The 15249-nt window shown below is 38.2% G+C and overlaps 1 protein-coding gene across 12 annotated transcripts in view; it reads left to right on the top strand.

Moving 5' to 3' along the window:
• Nucleotides 1-15249, top strand: part of KIAA0825 (KIAA0825 ortholog) — a 251648-nt gene that overhangs the window by 93614 nt on the left and 142785 nt on the right. For 11 of the 12 annotated variants that reach the window (XR_012635634.1, XM_074933019.1, XM_074933017.1 and 8 more), the window contains 3 exons: nt 914-1104; nt 4254-4436; nt 11760-11870. Coding sequence is in view for 10 of the 12 variants with exons in the window: in XM_074933019.1 (XP_074789120.1) it covers nt 914-1104; nt 4254-4436; nt 11760-11870 (485 nt within the window). In the remaining 2 variants the exon portion in view is untranslated. Of the gene's footprint in view, nt 1-913; nt 1105-4253; nt 4437-11759; nt 11871-15249 lie in introns of those variants that run through there. The other variant, XR_012635635.1, reaches the window with a different exon arrangement.

The following is a 15249-nucleotide window of genomic DNA, read 5'->3' as shown; positions in this document are numbered from 1 at the left end:
AAGCCAGATTATTTTGGTTTATTAGTATTAGATAATGTCAGTCAAACAGTGTTTTAAAATATCAACAAATTCTTAAAATATTTCTCAACACCATTGGAATGTGAGAAGTGGTGATTCAAGTCTTTGTTCTGATACAGTTTCATCATGATGCTATGTTCAGGGTAGGTATTAGCTGAAAAATTTGAATGTGAGTTCAACTGTGTACTTTTTAGAGGTATTATAGATTAACCACTATGATTTTGACTCATCTGTATTTATCTGTGTCTCATTGAGGCAGTTCTGTATAGACAACAAAATATTAATACCAATGCTGATTCCTTCCCGGAATATATTTATTTTCAATGAGTTACCATTCTAAGATGAAAAAACAAATCATAGTAAAAAATTCTGGACATCTCTTATTATCAATTTAATTGTTCAATTGTTTCTTTTTTTCTGCTCTTACTGCACATCCATTAAGTATGACCAAAGTTTCATAATCATGGTTATATGTGGCAATTATGAATCTGGGGGAATGCATGTGCTTAAATAATTGAAATAATTTTTTTCTTCTGAGGACAAAAGAAACTTACATTAAATTCATCTGGGTATTCTGTTAGTACGGAATACTGTATATGTTTTTAAACTGGACTTAGAACGCTGTGGGTTCTGAGAATAAGTTAATTAGTGGTATAAAAGGTCAAATGCTGTGGTTTGATTTTGTGACAGAACTCTAGTTTTGTAACTGAAACTGAACATGTGTTTCCTTGCTAATAAAGATGTTTCACATCTTGTCAAGGACCATCTTTTGGTCATCATGTGCCTGAAACTCTTCAGCTATTTCCTTTCAGATTGAATTAATTAGACTTAGAGGAACTAAATTGACGTTTTGGAAGGTGCGTTTTTATTATTTAATGTCTGGTGGTTTTGCTAGGGGGAAAGATGCTCATTCTCTGTCCAGATGTGGCATTACTTCTGCCGTGCCCTTCATCATGATCTGTGGACTATTCTGCCAGCCAAGACAGCCCAGGAGATTCTTACAGATGTACTAGAGCAGTCTTTGGCTATGCTGTGCTCCAGATATTGTCAGGCCTGCCCCAGTTACAAGAGAACACCACAAATCAGGTAATGGTTGTATATTTAATGCACACTTTTAATGAATAAAATAAGTAGATCTTAGTTTTCTCTTATGCGCTACTTTGACCTCAAATTTAAATGTTAATAAACACAGCAGAGGGGATAGGCACGATTTATGTATTTTGATGTTCATTTTACTGAGTATATTTTGTATATTTAAGTATAATTGGTAGTCATATACTAAACCGAGCAGAAACAAAGACCTCTTTTGAACTCTTGCTGAAATTGTGCCATAAACTGCCTCACGGGGTTGAAGGCCTCGTGACGAACAGTGGGGGCATTGAGGAGTCACGGCACAACCAAAAATGTGGGCAGAATTGGCAGCATCAGGATTAGAAACCGAGGCATCGATTTATGAAAAAAACTCCACGTGTTGAAATGAATTTGGATTTTCACAGGGCGTTTCAAGTGAAGGAGCTATGAGGTCACATCAAAGGAGGTTGAAGAGAACTGGGGATGAGTCTCTGGAGCCAAGGCCCCAGCGCCAGGCCCCGAGGGAATGGCCTCAAGCTGCCCAGGGCAGGGTCAGGCTGGCTCTGAGGAAGGATTTCTGTGCAGAAGGGGCTGTTGGGCGTTGGAATGGGCTGCCCAGGGCAGGGGGGAGTCCCCGGGATCCCTGGAGGGGTTGAAGAGTCGGGCTGAGCCAGCGCTGAGGGATCTGGGGCAGTTGGGAACGGTCGGGGGAGGCTCATGGTGGGGCTGGAGGAGCTTCAGGGGCTTTTCCAACCCAGATGATTCTGTGACTCTGTGAAAAGGTTTGCCAGAATGAAGCCAGTGGTGCAAAAGGAGAGATGAGGAAGAGGCTATTCCTTCTCCTGTCATTTTAGGAAATAAGCTGGAAGTTCTTCTTGTTGGGATTCTTATGTTTTGTTAGAGAAGGTCTCTTCAAGAAGTACTAAAGCAGGTTGTCTCCAGGTGGCACCTTCTACCTCTGTCCTTTCTCTTTCTATCTGATGTCTTGTTTTACTGAAGAAATTGGTGTGTTTCTCATTCTCTCCATTTGCTGTATGTCTTTCCTATATCACTATGCTCCTCTTTTTAGATTTTGAAAGTGATATAGTTCATGGTGGCCATGCGAGTTAAAAACCTAAGAGCTTCTCATTTGTAGCAGATGAGTCACTCAGCAGAGGTATGTTCTGTGTGAGCTAAGAGTTACATGCTGTCATCGTAATTTTTATTATGAAAAGGAGCAATGTTGTGGAAGCTTAAGTAACTTGTACAAGTTCACATTCTTGGAATAGGTGGGAAAACACTGAAGTTTTATTCTATGTATCGGAATACCTGTTCATTTGCTCTGTTCCTGCACTAATTTGCCTGATTAAGCCCTTCTGTATCTTTAGGTACAGAGAGGTTTCCTGGAAACCTTCCTGGAAGTTTCCTGGGGAAAAAAAAAACCAACAAAACAAACTGAAATATGAAGAATATGTATTGATACAGTATTTCTTAAATGTAGTCAATTCTATACAAATTTTCCTCAAATACTGAGTAAGAAAGAACTTCTTACATTGTCATTTTGTAGAGAAGCTATTTTATTTAATAAGGTGATTCTTAAGTTTGTCACTAACTGAATTGAATTATCTAGTTATGGGCAAATGGGAAAAACATTTTTTAAATTAATATAATTCAATATATGTTTATCACAGAGGTTTTACTTAGGTTTTTTTATAATACTCTACGTTTGGAGGTGGGGCGTCTTTTCTCCCAATGATTCTTGCGATGTTACTGATCTGATCTGTAATACAGACAAACATCCATTCATGTGTGTTTGACTAGGTTTTCCAAAAATAAGATGAGCCTTAAAAATGCAGATGATCACATAGGCATCCATTGGCTTTTAGGTACTTAGGTACTTTATTCGGTCCAACTTCATGCCCGCCGTATATTTTGTGTTATCCATCTGTTTCCTGTCTGTTGTATGTCAGCATAGTCTTGTGAGATTGTGTTGTAGTTTGGGTTCTTGGTATTGTTTAGGCCAATGACCCATGATGCTCTGCCGGCCGATGGCAACAGGTGGCTGACTCAGAAGTGTTCCGCATGATGGTATGTTGCCTGGCAGTTGAAAGTTTTGCAAACTGAAGATTTAGTTTGCTTGTCATGACATTTCTGCTGCAGCAGGATTTGAAATTACAGTGTGCATTCTAATTATACTTTATCATAAAGAATCATCATAGAATCACAGACTGGTTTGGGTTGGGAGGGACCTTAAACCCACCCAGTCCCATCCCCTGCCCCGGGCAGGGCCACCTTCCACCAGCCCAGGTTGCCCAAAGCCCCGTCCAGCCTGGCCTTGAACCCTTCCAGGGAGGGGGCAGCCACAGCTGCTCTGGGCAGCCTGTGCCAGGGCCTCACCCCCCGCACAGGGAAGGATTTCTTTCTGATATCTAATCTAAATCTATCACTCTCCACTCGGACACGGAGCTGTTGACCACAACTCTTTGGGTGCGACCACCCAGCCAGTTCCTGAGGCCCCGCGGGGTCCATCCATCAAACCCACGTCTCTCCAGTCCAGAGGTGAGGATGTCGTGCAGGACAGTGTCAGATCTTTGCACAAGTCCAGGCAGACGACGTCAGTGGCTCTTCCCTCACCCACCAGCGCTGTGTCCCCCGTGTCGAAGGCCGCCACATCCATCAGGCAGGACTTGCCCTGACTGAAGCCATGTTGGCTGCCACCAGTATCCTCCTTATTGTCCTTGTGCCCCAGCAGAGTTTCCAGGAGGATCCACTCGATGCTCTTACCAGTCACAGAGGGGAGACTGACTGGCCTGTAGTTCCCTGGGTCTTCATTTTCTTTTTTAAAAATGAAAGAAAAGAACTAAATTTACTTTTATTTAGTTGTAGTTTACAAGGTAAGTTGTTCCTGTCTAGTGGCGTTTTCCTTTGGAACAGGAAATTTCCATATTTGTTAAGTCTTGACTAGTTTCAGTAGTAACTTTTCTGTGGAAGCACTGAATTTTTACAGTGTAGTGGATTCAGAATTCCTACACCACTGACAGAAGATGAAATTTGAAGGCCATGCTATGATTTAGGTGTTTTATGTTGTCAGAGGAAAGGTCTCTTTAGCTGAAATTTACCACTATCTTGATGTCCTAAGTAATATTATTTTCACTTTTTTTTTTTTTTTTTTTTCCTCCCTACAGAATTGATATTGCATCTATTTTGATGTCCACTGAAGATATGCTCTGGTCAATTTGCCGCTCTGTACAAGAGTTTCTGAATCCACGTGAAGACAGAGATCTCAAGATCTATCAAATACACAGCCACTGCAATAGTCTGCTCTCTGCGTTGGCTGTTTTAACTTCACCACTGAAGAATTTGTATGAGTGAGTATGAAAGAAACATTCGATTTGAGATGAAATTGGTTCTTGAGCTTACATGGTTAGATCTACAAGCTGAATAATTGTGTTGAAATAAAAATGCAATGCATAGCACTGACACATTTTGATAACCTTTGACCATTTCTCGATTTGGTCTTGAACTTATCTTTATGCTCTTACCTAAAGCCCAATTATATCTGTCGGGATTTTATTAGCTTTGGATCAAACTGCTATACTGCACATTTTTTGCTTAGTGATAACATAGATTATAGTGAATGAATGTCTGGTTTGATTTCCTCTGTAACACAAACCCTGAAATTTCACTGATAATTACTGTCCCAAATTTGCTATTTACTGTTCAGTTAGGACATATTTTGTTAGAAATACGTTCTTATCTGTCTAAAAACATTTACTACTATGGTACCAAGGCCTTTGGTAAGATTTTCAAGGACTTAGTCACACATACAGTTGGAAAAAATTTTTCTTCTTACTAATTCAGATTTATCTACGTTCAGCTTCCGGGTAAGTTAGAATGTTCTGCTGTCATCCTATGATAATTCTATAAATACTGGAACTTAAAGATAATTTACTGAAATCATCATCTAGTTACATGGTCAGTATGTTTGAAAACTATTAAATATAGTTTAAAAGATAGAGAGTATGTAGTGCTCATCTGTATAAAATGATGTCTTCACAAGTCACAACTGTGAACAGAAGGACACGTTACTTGCACAGAAGTTGGGTCTGAGTCTTTCATTGCTTTTTCATTGTCATGGTTGAAGCCCAGCAGCTCCCTCACTGCTCCTGGTGGGATGTGGGAGAGAATCAGAAAAGTGAGAAATCTCGTGGGTTGAGATGAAGACAGTTTAATAGGTGAAGGCAAAGCCACACACACAAGCAAAGCAGAGCAGGGAATTCACTCCCCACTTCCACGGGCAGGCAGGTGCTCGCCCATCCCCAGGCCAGCCGGGCCCCGTCACCGTAACGGTGACTTGGGCAGACAAACCATCACTCCGAACGTCCCCCCTTCCTCGTTCTTCTTCCCCAGCTCTGTCTGCTGGGCGTGAGGCCGTACGGTGTGGGATATCCCTGGGGGCAGCTCTCCCGGCCGTGTCCCCCCCGACTCCTTGTGCACCCCCGGCCATGGCGGGTGGGGTGAGGGGCAGAAAAGGCCTTGGCTCGGCAGAACCAAACACCCCCGAGTCAGCAACACTTTTCAGCACAAATCCGAAACACAGCCCCACACCAGCTACTGTGAAGAAAATTAACTGTACCCCAGCCAAAACCAGCACATTCATGCTTAAAAATTCTGCTGTAAGTTTGTTGTAAGAAACAGTACATAATGAGATCACAAATTCAGAAAACAACAGCGAAAACCAAAACTTCAGAAAGTCAAATCCTATCCAACTGACTTTTATTTTATTATTCTAAATGAGAAAATTCTAGGTAATACTAGCAGTACAAAGAGGAGGGAGGAGACCTCCTGCGTTTAAACTTCTTTAATGAGATATTTTTTGTCATGTGTGGGCTCATCTTAATGTTTGTGGGCTCTGAGGAACATGCAAAAGTGGATTGTAACTGGATGTTTGATCTTATACAACGCAGGGTCACAAAAAAATAGCAATTAAGAAGGTGACTCATGAACAGATTAGGTAGTCCTGCTGTGCCAATATTAAAGGAGGCCGAAGTGGACATTGTGGTAGCTGCAACTACTTCTACTGTCAATTCTGACATTTCACCTTCCCTTTATGAATGCCTTTAGAACGATGGACTAAAATAAATATATAGTATAGTCTGTTCCTTTCAGCTATTCCTCCACTAATCCATGTTGTTCACAGATTTATCTGTGCCTGGAATGATTAAAAAAGTGAGCTAACTGAACTCGCTGACTTTCAGAACAAAGTGCCAATGGAGAGAGTGAGGCAGCGTCTTTTGTATTTTATGTGTAATGCTGCAGATTAACAACTTGGTCATCTAGGTTTCATATTTTAGGCATATAAATTTCAGTGTCCTAATTTGCTTTTCTAGAGATCCAAAATTCGACATGCACAGGATGTAGCGGCTCATTTAATTTACTACAAAGTACTCTGCAAATCATAACCAAAGTCTGACGGGTTTGCTTAAGAATACAAAAAAATGTCATATTTTGTTATATAGTTACAAAAATGATATTTTGTATTTTTATTTGTATTTGTATTGTTATTTCAGAAAACATTGTTAGGGAGATGATGCATGTTTTTGTGTAAGTAAAAAGGGATATTTTTTAATGAACTGCATGTTCAGAACTTTTATTTTCAAAACCTGTGAGATTCCACTATCAAAACAGTTATTTTAGATTGTATGTTTCGTTACAGCGAATATTTGTCAGGTAGCCTAACCCAGTGTCCAGAATACAAAGAAAAAACAGATTTACCAAGTTAGCTTCTTGAACAACTATATCCAGTCAGAAACACTTTCATATACTGAATTTTATGTTGAATTCCTAGGTCCATTATTCACTGACTTGTGAATAGTTCATCACGTTAAGAATCTATCAGTAACATATTTAGAAGTTATGCATGATTTTAAAGGAATACTAATCCTTCATCAGTTCTCTTTACAATTACAGCTGTATAATCAAAATTTCCATCTGTTATCTTGGCTTTATATCTTTCAAAACTTTGGTAAAATTAACTGGAAGTGAAATAAAGATTTTTCTTTTAAATCTATCATGCTCTCTTTTGGTACTAGAAGATTTCCCTGAAGGGGCTAGGTTTAAATTAATCTTTAGACTGCTCAGGAAAGTTTTGTGTAATCATAAAAGCAGTGGTGACAGAACATTGTTTTCCAGGCGTTGTCTAATAATAGGACTGGCTCGTTTCCAACTTACTAGAGATGCTGTATTAACTATTGCTTCCAGGGAATTAAAGTTATTCGAGATTCTTTATTATGTTGTTGAAATGCAACAGAATAGTAGGGGTGCTGAAAAATTTATAATATCCTTAACTTGAAATAAAGTGATTCTGGCATATGCTTTCTCCTTCCTAATTTTGTGATCAAATGTTGTGCATTCTGCTGTCACTTAAAGTTTCTTTTCTGTATGACAAGGCTACTTAGGTCCTAAATTCACCTATGAATCTTGGGTCATCAGTTTTTAATACTCGTTTTTCTGTGCTTCACTTCCCTCCACCCTTCTCTGGTCTTCCTGAAGTAACTTTAGCATAACAGAGATGTTGGTTGGAATGGACTGGAGGTCACCAATTTCAACCTCTCTCTCAAAGCAGGACAATCACCAAGAGGAGTCATACATGGCTGTGTTAGCTGACTCATGTAAACCTCCAGGAACTGAGATTTTACACCCTCTCCTGGAAAACTGTTCCACAGCTTTAGAGCAAAGTATTGCCTCATACCTAGTGTGAACCTTCAAAGCTGCTGGCTATGTCCTGCTCTATCACAGTAGCCCCAGCTGAGCAAAGTTTGTCCATGTTGTCTTTGTCGTTACTCCTTGAGTAGTTGTGGCCATCCATTAGATGACTTGACCCTGCAGCCTCCTCTTCACCAGAGTACAAGAGCCTAGATCCCTCAACCTCTTGTCATAGATGATGCAGTCTAGTCCTTTCCAGTTTCCTCACATCCTCCTTGAGTTGTAGGCCCAACACCTGGACAAAATATTCTAGGTAAGGCTTAACTGTTGCCAAGCAGGTGAAGTGGATCACTATCTTCAGTTTGCTTGCCATACTCCTCCTAATGCAGCCCAGTGTGTGGTTTGTGTTGTTTCTTGTGGGAATGCACTGTTGCCTCGTGTTCAACACCCCACTGGCCATAAACCCCAGGCTTGGGGTTGGGTCGGGCTGGTACTCCGATAGTCAGTTCCCAGCCTAGTTTATCATAATTCTGTTGCTGGAGCAAAAAGTTGCACTTTACTTCAGTGAACTTTGTGGGTCCCTCTTGGCCCAGTCATCCATGAATTGGCACTCCACTCTGCTCGCTTCCCCCAGTTTAGTGTCACCTGCAAATGTCCTAAATGTGTGTTCTGTCTGCCCGCTTTTGTCCTCGTTGTTCAGGAAGCTGCTGAACAACAGCAGTCTCCAGTACGTGCTCCCCAAAACTACCAGGTGTTGCTGTTTTCTTGCTGCTTTTCATTCCTCACAGTTTCCAGTCATCGTAGTCTTACCGACTGACAAGGTTGTTGTCTGTTACTCAGTTCAATGAGCTGGGTTTTGTGCAGTGGATCTAATAGTTTCAATGCCCCTTGTGAATTTTATAGGAGAATCCGATGCTGTTCTTCATTCATTATTTTTCACAGAATGAAATTATCCAGGAGAGGCAGGCTGGCAGTACCACAGACCTGTTTATGACTTCAGAGTAGAGACTGCACCAAGTTGAGGGTTGCTGAAGTTGGAGCAGATTTATTCTTGGGATTTTTTTTTAATATTCTTTAGTCTTTTGTACTGAGTAGGAGATGACAACCTTTCTGTTAGGCAAGATCATAAAGAGTGAGGTGGATGCACCTTTCCACGATTTCATACTACAAATTGTTATATCTCGCTTTCTCAACAAGAAACCAGGTGAGTCGCTTGAATGCTGGGAGAATAATTTAGAGATTCTATTGGTAAAATTGCCATCTACTGGGTAAAAATATCCCTCATTCAATTTTAGAAACTGAAAATATTTATCTTAATTTCAATATACAAGAGTTATAATTCATGAAGTTGATTTTTAGTCATGTATTTTCCCTATACAGAGCTAAATCCTTTGAAGTCTACAAGGAAATACCATTAGGATGCATCTTGCTGGCATCTCATTTTTTCACACCTGCACTGAGGCTTACAAGATCAATTCTCACCTTGTCATACTCTACTGAAGAATAAAAGTACTGTAACTTGGAATCTTGCTGTGGTATTAAATACTTTCACAGATGCTATCCACTGCTTTGAGACTATAGGCAGCTGCTTTAACATAACTTGTAGTCAAAACAAATTTCCTACTAGCTATTATTATACTTCTGTCAGAAGAGTCGTTGAATTAAACTGTCTGGCACAGAGTTGGGTTTTCCTGGCAGGAGTTACATAGCTAGCAGTGGACACTGAGAAATGCTGGCACCGGAATTAGTGTATTATCATTAGACACTTGATTTTTTTTTATAGCATGTGAAGTTATTCTGGTATTTAAACAATCTTTAAAGCTCTCAGATTGTCTGCATCTTGGTTTAAAAATTTGTGTAGAGGATTTGTTATAAGCCTCAGAGTCTGAAATTCTGCCCTGTGCTTTTCCTCAGGAGACAGTTAAGAAACCATACTTAACAAGCTGCTTTAGCCCAGGAGTCTCTCAAACAGTTCATACACTATCAGCACACAAGGTGTGGTCTTCTTTTATTAGATTGCTATCCAGATTGTATCTATCATGCTTTCTTGTATGAAGTTGGCTCTACACATTGGAACATTTAAGAAAAATATTTCAGAGGATGAGAGACAATAAGATCTTTTTTCTTTAATTTTCTCACAATGTGGAAATTACTGTCTTTTTCTATTTTCTGGTTTAAGTTCTCTGTTTATCTATATTACAATCTCAGCTTTATTTTTAATCTTCAGGTTTTCATGAATCCACAAATTCACTATGTGCTCATCCTTCTGCTCAGATAATTGCTTACTTAAGATCATTTTGAAGTCTGTAGTGAATTCTTCCTGCTAATTTTGTTTGATTAGTAAAATTAATTTCCAAAGAAATCACCCTGCCCTTTGGAGAAGTTCAGAAGCTATACCCCTGTCTTTCTTATTGAACAAGTGTAATTCTCTCTCTTCTTTCATCTGGGGTCTTACAGACAGACAGTGACCTTATAGACATGTAGCCACACTTCTAAATTACTTACATGCAGCTGTGAAAAAGTTAAAAGGTAATTTTAAATAATTAAATGACAAAATGTAAATACTATTAATGTCGTGGTGACGAAGCACCCTGTAAGAAAGAGGAGATTTTACCTTTTAGGTTAGGAGTTCCTGAGGGCTGTACTCCAATGGGTTTCCATTCTGTCTCCAGTTTTCAGTGTTTAGATCCATTCTCACTGTTCGCGTGTCGTGGCAGTGTCTTTTTTTATGTCTTGTAAAAAGATACTCTTGTCCTGAGAAAAGTCCTCATTTATTTTACCGACGTATTTTTAAATGTCCTGCTCTTACTGCAGTAGAAAGAGTACTGACTCAGAAGTGGGAATGACATTGGATCACTCCAGAAAGTAAAGCAAATATACCATAAATGAGCTCTGCAGAAGTGTCATTTTTAAAGGTAGTTACCTTCTTGGTAAGCTTAGAAAATCGCGGCCATGATACATAAAGAAACAAGAGAAGGAAAGGTATTAAGATGAAAAATTCACAGCCAAGTAAGTTGAAAAGTAAAGTGAAAAGAGGTGGTAATTGATGATGGTTAATGGAGGGTGATGTTACAGACTATATCCTCTCTGCTGGAACTGTGTCCAAGGGAAGTGAGAGTAAAAAGGAGAGAGGCCAAGGAGCATCCATTTCTATCACACGTTACTGTGTCCTAGTGGTTACTACTAATTGCACCAATACTACATTTATTATTGTTTGTTATTAATTAATATTTAAATGAAAAAAATAAATTCTATAATCCTGTTCTTATATATATTTATAATCATATAATATCAATAAATGATAAAAATAGTTAATTTTTAGTATCAGTGGATCAGACACCTCTGATTTTTGCCTCTCACATTCTTTGGGTAAGAGAAATAATGCACAAGTGACATAAAACTAGCTATCTATTTCTTCACCAGTCCTTACATTTGAAAACAGCAGAGTTTTTTCAGTGAGTATTCTGTTTTTCGTACGCCAGTGATGGTCCAAGCTTACGGTTCAAATTTTTGTCCAGTTTAATCCAAAGCCTAACGTACTTGCATGTTATTCAAAAGAGAACCATTATCCTTTCAAAAGATATTTTACTTACGATTATGATAGAAGTATTGATAATATGGTGTGTGTGTTATGCACAAAGAAAAGAGCTATAGAAATGAATGACTGAAGAGCAATTTGATTATTCGGTGCATTTTCAAACATAGTTTGGGAAGGTGCTGTTTAGGAGTAAAAATATGAAGGCAACTGCTTTAACAATACTAGCAGTGCTAGATACCAATTTTCAAAGAGTAAAAGTAAATAAGCTATAGAATGACGTTTTTAACAGTACATAAGATAAATAAATTTGCAATTATCTGTATGCATACATATATTAGTATTATTTACTTAGGGAGTTTTCTGTCTTCTATTTATATATATTTATTACTGGTGATCCAAAGGGATTTGCAGTCTTCCATGTAATTCAGAAGTATTTGGTGTTTTTCAGGACCTTTCTGAACATTTCTGACGAACATCTTCCTCGAGATTTTTCAAAGGTCTTTTATTATCCACTGCACTGGTTATTTTGCATACCATCGTCCTGTTCTTCCTCACTGAAGTGAGTATCAAAAGTTGATTGTATTAAAAGAATCACCAGATAGTCAACATCTGCCAAATACTGTTACAACATTTTGAAAAGAGTATAGCTCGATAAATGTTAATTAATATTCTGATTTAAAAAAACACAGATAGAAAGAATTTTAAAATTCATTGCAGATTTCCCTAATCTTTAAAATTTAAGAGTGTGTAAGAAAGGTCACACTGAAAGTAGTGCACTCTGCGGCTTTTTGCTAGTATATTCATTATGTTTGATATTTGAATTATCTGTAAGGTTTTCTTCTTTTAATTAAAGAGTATATAGCTCTTGACAATAATGTGGTTCAGCACAGTTGCTGTTTTGAAAGACTTATAATTAAAGGGGAGATAAAGAATGTATGCCTCTGTTTATGATTGCTGGTTAAAAAAAAGGTTTGATATATAAATAACTCATTGAAAACTATGCTGCTTGGTCGTAGTTGATTTTTTGGGAGATTACCGCATGATTAGAGGAAAAAGCTTAATTTCTTTTTCTGTGTCACTGCATATAATGACAAGTTACATATGAGACATATGCTACCAGCTGTGCTGTCATTCCCTTTCTAATTTTGAACCTGAAGCACTCCCACACCAGTGTAGATCCTCTCCTAACCCCTTCACCTCCTCCTCCTCTTCAAAAGTTATTTCCTGAGAGATTTTTCGCTCTCCATTTTCATGGAAAGTTGTTTTTGTGAGGTTTTTATTGTGTTTTCTGAGAAAGTGTTTTTATATTTTGGAGGAATGCGTTATCATATGGGTGGTGACCTGTGGTGACCTATTGATGACCAATGTTCTGTGGGTTTATTACCTCTTACCTTTACACACAGTGTCTCGCACCTTGTACCTCCCAGTGTCTGCCCTGTGATTTTGCCCTGTACGACACGAACCATGCTGATTACTGTCCAGTAAGCAGCCTTCACCCCTAAGTATGTGTCAGCAGTCCTGTTATCTCCTTCCCTGGCGATACCTGCTGAGCCAGAGGCTGTGGATGCGGTGGCTGAGTCAAAATTGTGTGGTTAGCTAACTGAAATGCCAGGGTGAATAACTGTTGAATCCCGAATGTGTCCTTTTCCCTGCTTGAAATAGTAATTTAAGTTTTTCTAAAGCTTGAAAGATCATGTGTTTTTACCTCTCAGTCGAGATTCAAGGAAATTTGTCAGTGGCTTTGTAAGTTGTGCATGGGTGGAGAGAAAGGAGAGGAGAAGGGGGGGATATAGGAGAAGGAATGACTGCATGATCACTTGAAACAGGATCTACTCTATTTCTGGGAAAATTTATGCTTCATTAAGGACTCATTGTAGAAAAGACTGTAAGCTTTTTGATGCCCTAATCCAAGGCCAGTACTCAAAATTTAAATTATGCTGTGAATTAACAGTTTTAGATGATGACTGCACAAGTGAGTACCCTCTGCTGCATTAAAGTATGTAAAGGAAATGATGGTACCGCATCAGTCTGACATAATTCCCTTTTTTGAGGTGGAATTAGGATTTTACAGATGCTATTTAGGACGGATTTGTCTTGAATAAATAGCAGAAAAATATTCCAGAGCTATCCATCATTTTCATACCTTCCCTGGATGGAAAGTGAGAAAATATACATCTTTTCGACCACCAAATGGGAAAATTAGTCCAAAAGAAAGCACATTTCTAAGGAGATTCAGTTGGTGAGGACAGTCGGTATACGTAAAGCCATGTTTACTGGCCTCGTGATAATGAATGAGCTATATTGCTAAAATATTTAATGTTTTCTTCGAACAACACACCTTTCAGCTGCTCAGAAAAAAACGGGAAAGACCCTGTATGTAATGAAGTAATTTGAAGGACATATTCTGAGGTGTTCGAATTTTATTATAGGCTTTACACTGTCTATTTGTGTCATGGAAGCTTTTCTCTCTTGAAATATTGCATTTAGAGTATTAACAAGACATGTTATGCCTTGCAGAAAACTATTTTTAGAGCATTCTAATCCTTCCTGGATTTTTTTATGGTTTTCTTCTTACGTTTAATAAAAATGTATATTCATTGTCTGTAAGGGAATTGGAAACATAGGCCCTTGTAGACCTCCCAGCCATGGCCACCTAATTTTTAACTGAAGACTCTAACCTGGCATGAAGGTACCTATTAAGTATTTGCTCTTCCAAAACTTGATATTTCAAGAGAAATCTGTGCTAGTCCCTGAAACGGTTTGGTTTGCAATTTCACTGTTTAACTGGATTTACTGCATTATTTTTTGTGCTTAAAAATGGCTACAGTATGTTCTCTTTTGACTTCAGCATCTCTGTCGACGTTGTTAACATGAATTAGCGTTAATGTTTATTTGCCTTATAAAATTGTGAACTTATAATTTGAGGTTTTCTTTTGTTTTCTGTCTTGGATACTAACCAAAAAACCATAGTTGGTTATCAAACTAAATAATTACTGATAATTTGTATGGCAGTTCCTTTAGTGGTAATTGCGATTCATTCCTTGCTTCATTTGGGGTTTATAATCTTACCATTTGCAAATGAGAGTTCTGGGTTTTTTTTTTCTTTTACTGTACAAAACTGAACATTTATATGTGTGATATTTATATGTACTTCACCTTTTGTCACTTTTTATGAGGCTAGTCTTATTTTCACTAGTACTGAGCTACGAGGATGGGAGAACATATGCCTCTCCATATGCACGTTACAAAACTTCTCAGTGCATTTATTGGTGCTAGCTTCATGGCTGTAGGGAATGTCTGCTATATTTTATTTTTCCTCCAAGTGAGTCACACCATTGTACATTTCAATTTGCAAGAGGCTTAAAGAGCCAAGAACTGGTGTATATTACAACATGATAACTTCCCATCTGGTCAATGACAGACAAGTTTTATTTCAACTCAAATATTCTAAAAATGGCATCTATTTCTAAAGTCATTTAAAATATTATCCTTCACAAATCTAATTGACCAAACCGGTCCCTTTTCTTGTGGTTTGAAGGCAGTGAGTGACCTTATTAGATATGATAATGTGGCATTCAGGGGAGAAACAAAATGAAACCGGACCGTATATTTTAACTGAATTAGTGATGTGTTGAGTTTGCTCTCAGCCACAGAACTAATTCTAGTGTGAATATAGTAATTGTTTTAATTTAAACTAACCACCAATTAGTTCTTAACGTGCGTTAGAATTTGTAGATATATGCAACTAATCTTGAACACACAGAAATTAAGATAATACTATTAAGAATGCAAAGCCCTGATGTTGGAAGTTTGAAAGCAATGTGTGGTTTAAATACGGAAAAGTTATTTTGGCTGCAAGTTCTATCAAGATTTAAGTGTATATTTTTTATAAATGTTATTAGAATCCAGTATATTCTTATATGCAAAAATATAATTGT

The sequence above is a fragment of the Athene noctua genome, chromosome Z (genome assembly GCF_965140245.1).
Source record: "Athene noctua chromosome Z, bAthNoc1.hap1.1, whole genome shotgun sequence".
NCBI lineage: Eukaryota > Metazoa > Chordata > Aves > Strigiformes > Strigidae > Athene > Athene noctua.
Note: the sequence above shows the minus strand (reverse complement) of the source record. Positions and strands in the feature narration are given on the sequence as shown.